This window comes from Antechinus flavipes, chromosome 5 (genome assembly GCF_016432865.1).
Source record: "Antechinus flavipes isolate AdamAnt ecotype Samford, QLD, Australia chromosome 5, AdamAnt_v2, whole genome shotgun sequence".
Taxonomy (NCBI): domain Eukaryota; kingdom Metazoa; phylum Chordata; class Mammalia; order Dasyuromorphia; family Dasyuridae; genus Antechinus; species Antechinus flavipes.
This window is the reverse complement of record NC_067402.1, coordinates 274,048,700-274,054,713: the sequence shown is the minus strand read 5'-3', so window position 1 is coordinate 274,054,713 and position 6,014 is coordinate 274,048,700. Positions and strand designations below refer to the sequence as shown.

The window sequence follows — 6,014 nt, the reverse complement described above, 5'->3', positions numbered from 1 at the left end:
TTTGTTATTTCTTATGACATAAGATTTCATTATTATATCTGTGTACCATCATTTCTTTAGTCTTAATCCAGTAAGTAAAGACACTCTGCTCTCCTAGTTTCAAAAATTTTGGTACTGTACATATTTTTGTACATCTGAATCCTTTTGATTTCTGTGGGTTATAGACTTAATAGACTTAATAATGTTAACCTTGAATCAAAAGGTATGCTTGGTTCAATGATGTTGGATCAGAGGTCCAAACTGCTTTCCAGAAAGACATGACCAACTCATGGCTCAAACAACATGCATCTTTTCATTGCGTCACCAATTTTGATTATTCTGAGAATGTGGTATTCCATAATTCGCAACCATAGAGGATTACTCACTGATAAACCTTTAGCATTAAAATGATTTGGTTTTGTGGCAATAAGCCGTTTAGAATTATTGGAGTGGTTAAGTTCCCCAAATAAAATATATTCATGTTTTCACTTATATAAATCTGAGCTGACTCATACAACAGATGGATTAACTCACTGAGTTCATCCAACTGAATGTTATAAAATGGACAATATATCCACTTTGTTTTGCAATTGTAGATGGCTCTTCTATCAGTCAAAGGTGGGAAACAGCATCTATATCGCAGGGGTATTGGGAAGATCAGATAGATCATTAATGTGCACAGAATAATTATCAGACAACCACATTCAGAAAAGTGCCTGGCACATACATATAAGTCCTTGCCCTAAAGTGTTTGCCCTGCTCACTATCACAAGCAAATACCTCTAGTACAAAACACGGAGGTTGTTTTGGTATAACGGGTGATACAATGGACTAGTAGTCAAAAGACTCAGGTTCTGATCCCAGTTTGATCACCCACTCATTTTGTAATCTTAAGGGAAATCACTTCCCTTCCTAGGGCTGTGGTTTTGTTATTGATATCTCAGCTTCTTAAACTATTTGAGTCGTAACCCTATATGGATTCTTGTAACTAAGTGGGGCAGGGGGAAGATTGTGAAATTATGATTTATTAAAATAATAAATGTTTGATTTGTATACCTGAATATGCCTTTTTCAAAGGCATTTGCCCCCATCATGGAATAAAGCCAAAGTCAAGTCTACATTGAAGTCAGATTATCCAAGAGACTGCAGGGGTCCAGATCCTCCTCTTTGTTTATTTCACTGTGCTGGATACATCCAGCCATGGACCAATGCAGAGCCTCCTAAATTTCATAATCTTGACAAACTGACATTAATTCTTTTCATTCAAAAGTAATATGAACAACAGTGTTTTGTGGAATGAGTGAAATAAAACTTTTTTAAAATAATACAAATTGAACAGAAACAGAAACCATACACTAAAGGCAATTTATTAAATATGCTCTAAATAAAAATTAGAACACTTTAAATTATCATTCCCATCATATATACATATACAATATATAAAAGAATATGAAAACTAAATGAAGTCAAAAATTTCATTTCCAATAACATATGCAAAAATAAAATGAACTATCAAAGATTAAATCTGTTCTTTTAACTAAAAAGAATAAAACTTTAAATGCATTTAGTCTTTCATTCATCAATGAAAAGTAACCTGCCCTAAAAGATAGTGCAAGCCCTGACAGAAGCCTCGCTCCTAAATAAGTGTACAATAAAAGTACATACATCCCTCTGTACTTAGCATTTATGGTATGAGTCACTGAAGCTAAGCTTTCCAAAGCGCTAACACAAAGTATGTCAATCAACTCAAGATACTTTCCAAGATGAAAAACTACAATAGTGCTCATTAACTTCTTTAAAAAGAGCTGCATAAAGAAATCCATTCAGGAATGTTCTTTAGATATCAAATTTCTCTTCACATATGCAATGTCCATTTTCTTCATAATCTTCTCTTGTTACCACCATATCTTCAAAATCATCATTCTCTGATATCAGCTTTCCACCTTCCCAGGAATAAGTAATTGGACTGAAAATAAAAATAAATGAACCAAGATGAAGTTGCAAAAGCTACTAGCAATCTCTATCCAACTATGAAACAAATGGTACTGAAAAGGAAATACTGATATCTTTCTTGAGAAGCTGAATAACCTAAACCAGGAACACATTCTGAGGACAAACATAAAGACGAGGTCTTTGTGCTTTCATTTTGAGACTAAGGTACTGAGTATTCAACAACACCATCTGGTAAGTCTTGCCTTTCTTTACCCTGTACCTGCAGCCTAGAGTCTGAAAGGTTCAAAGATAATGGAAAGAAAGTAGTTGTAGTTGTGACTAAATACAAATACTAATAACATTGCCAGAATCTCCCCCAATAATACCTCCTCTAGAAAGGCTGTTTTCAATTGAGATCCAAGACACAAAGGGTAATCATATCAGTGTTCTGCTGTTTGGGTCAACACTCACCCCTCTCCCATGTGTAATGATATTATCCTTCATAAAAGAATATAAATAAATAAAACCATTTCTAGTCACACAAAAAAATTGCTCTAAATCACTATTGATTAGAGAAATACAAATTAACTCTTGAAGTACCACCTTACAACTCCGAGATTGGCTAAGATGACAGAAAAAGACTAACAGATGTTGGAGGGGATGTGGGAGAGCTGGGACATTAATACATTGTTGGTGAATTGTGAATGGATCCAACCTTTCTGGAGAGCAATATGGAACTGTGCCCAAAGAGTTATCATATTGTGCTTACCCTTTGATCCAGCAGTGTTACTACTGGGCTTACATCCCAAAGAGATCTTAAAGGAGGGAAAGGGACCAGTATGTCCAAAAATGTTTGTAAAAGCCCTTTTTGTAATGGCAAGAAACTGGAAACTGAGTGGATGTCCATCAGTTGGAGAATGGCTGAATAAGTTACGGTATATGAATGTTATGGAATATTATTCTATAAGAAATGATCAGCGGGATGATTTTATAGAGACTGGAGAGACTTATATGAACTGATGCTAAATGAAGTGAGCAGAATCAGGTGACTGTACACAGCAACAAGATTATGTATTTGATCAACTGTGATAGACTTGGCTCTTTTCAACAATGACGTGATTCAAGACAATTTCAGTAGACTTGTGATGGAAAGTGCCATCTACAAGAACTATGCATACTGAACATGGATCAAAGCATAGAATTTTCACCTTTTTTGTTGCTATTTGCCTGATATTTTCCCCTCTCATGTTTTTTTTTCCCTCTTTTGATCTGATTTTTCTTGTGCAGCATGTTCAATATGGCAATATGTTTAGAAGAACTGCTCATGTTTTAACCCATATCAGATTGGCTTGCTGACTTGGGGAAGGGAGAAGGGGATGGATAAAAATTTGGAACGCAAAGTTTTGCAAAGGTGAATGTTGAAAACTATCTTTGCCTGTATTTGAAAAAATGAAATACTATTAAAATCTTTTTTAAAAAAGAACATAAATGACAACATTTGAGTTAAATTTTAACAAACTTTAATTAAAATTAAACCAGAAAACAGATGAACATTCCTGGCTAGAGAGCCAATCTAGAAGTCAGGAACATTTGGGTTCCTGCTGTGCCTCTGATGCCTCCAGGCTAAGTGAGAATCCCAGGACTGACTTACCCTCTCCCTACCAGAAGACAGAATTCTTGCAACCCAATTCCTTAACCCAAGCTTGCATACAGCGTAGTCACAAAGGACGCCCTATGAAAGTTTGGAGTGGATGTAGAAATAGCATCAATCTACCTCCGCAGGGTTTAAAAAAAAAAAAAACTGCCCCAGGGAAGTAGCAAAAACTGACTGACTAGAGACTTCCTGATCAATCACCTCCCAAGTCACACAATCCTTTCAATTCCTGTCTGTAATACAGAAATCATTTTTAACAAGAATAGTAATGCAGCCATAGAGCAGATAGCAGGCCTTCGCATTAGGAAGACACCAAAGAATGGCTTCTATCTCATACCTACTTTGTGACTCTGGGCAAGGTCTTTAACTTTTCCACGGCCCATGCCACTTCTAGGACTCTCTCAGCTGCAAAACAGGGGCCAATCTACATGGATAGAAGGGTTTCTTTGCTAGAAATTCCCTTTAACAACGACATCATAGAGCTGGTCCAAAAAAATTAATGCAAGTCAGAAAGTATTTGTAATGCTGTTACTTTGCCAAAAAAAAAAAAAAAACCCTCACATAAAATTAAGCAATATGTAAAAATATAAAATCTAAACAACATCTTAACAAGACTTAAAACTTACTGAGTGGTAAAACTTAAATCGATCTAAATTGAAGACAGTAAGTCAAAATAAAACTGTCTTGAGACAATAAATGCAATAGGAACTTACACAACATATTCAAAGACCTGATTTTGATCATCCCCAAATGGGGTTAGGGCTCTCCAATTATTGGAGGCCATCTGGTCGATGTGGGCACAGCACTGTTTGATGCTTATTCACTGTTCAATCATGGGCCCTCTATAATATAATATAAAAATGCTCAAGAATCATATTTAAGAATATACAAGGTTCAGTCAGATAATTTAGGTGTATATGAATGTCTATATTAAAAGATATGCAGTTTTAAAGCCTTAAAAAAAGAACTGAGTCAAATTTATAAAAATATAAGTCATTTCTCACTGATAAATGGTCAAAGAACATAAAGAAGCAGTTTTCAGAAGAAGAAAAAGTTATCAAGTCATTTAAAAAAAAATGCTTTAAATACTGATTAGAGAAATTCAAATTAAAGCAAATTATAATACCTCACATCCATTAGATTGACTGATATGAGAAAAAAGGAAAATGACAAATGTTAGAGGGGATGTGTAAAAAGTGGGATGCCAATAACATGGATAGTAGAATTGTGAACTGATCCAACCATTCTGGAGAATAATTTGGAATTATGTCCAAAGGGCTATAAAACTGATATCCTTTGATCCACTGGTACCATTCATTGATATGTATCCCAAAGAGAGCAAAGAAAAAGCTATATATACAAAAATTTTGTAGCAGCTCATTTTGTGGTAGCAAAAAATTGGAAATGGGGGGGGGGGGAGCATCAATTGGGGAATAACCAAATAAGTTGTGGTATATGATTGTTGTAGATGATTATTGTGCTAGAAGAAATAAGCAGGATGCTTTCAAAAAAAACCTGGGAACACTTTTACATGGACTGATACAAAGTGAGCAGAACCAAAAGAAAATTGTATACAATTAACAGCAATCATATATAATGATCAAGCAATTGTGAATGATTCTCAGCAATACAATGATATATTACAAAGAACTTCTAATGAAAAATGCTATCCACTATTTTAATAGACAAACAGGAAACTTATTTGTTAAGGACTAAACTAGTAACCTTTTCTAGCTGAAATGGGGCAGATATTAGGAAAAGATTGTCCCCCATCCCCACCTCCAACCCTATCCCAAAGGAGACCTGCAGAAAGCATACTCCAACTGATAAAGAAATAGGGTTTAATTATGACTTGGGAGGAGACTGATGGATTCCTGGATACTTTAGAATGTACGTCCCCTCGCTTCTTCAAGGAAGAAGACATAAGGGCAGATAATTGGAAACTTGTGGGAGATCAACTATGTGAAAGAAATGATGGAGTCTAAATGCAGATGAAAGCATATTTTTTTTAACTTTATTTTATCTTGGGGTTTTTTTTGCTTTCCTTTTCCAATATGGCAATAAGGAAATGGTTTGCTTGACTGCACATATATAATCTATAACAACCTGTGTGCCTTGTCAAGGAGAAAGGAGGACAAAGAAAGGAAGAGAATTTGGAACTCAAAATTTTTTTAAATGAATTTTTTTTATATGTAATTGAGAAAAAACAATTCTAAAATAACCCAGAGAAAGACAATATGGCATAATGAATAGGGTTCTGGACTCAGAATGAAGAAGAATGAGGACCAAATCTCATATCAGCCACTTATTAGTGGAGGATGTACTATTCATTTTACCTCTTCCAATTTCAGTAAAAAATGAGATAAAAATAGTATGGTATATTGTTCATAAATGATGTTAAAATTGTTTTTACATATAACTGAGAAAAAATTAAAAAGGAAAAAATCAA

The 6,014-nt window shown here is 34.6% G+C and overlaps 1 protein-coding gene across 1 annotated transcript in view; it reads right to left on the bottom strand.

Annotated features, from left to right (window-relative positions):
* Positions 1 to 1,330: 1,330 nt before the first annotated feature.
* The window catches only part of ACTR6 (actin related protein 6), a 30,459-nt gene continuing 25,775 nt past the window's right edge, over positions 1,331 to 6,014 (bottom strand). Inside the window, exon 11 of the mRNA XM_052001666.1 lies at positions 1,331 to 1,945. Coding sequence (XP_051857626.1) covers positions 1,816 to 1,945 — 130 coding nt within the window. The 3' untranslated portion in view covers positions 1,331 to 1,815. The remainder of the gene's footprint in view (positions 1,946 to 6,014) is intronic.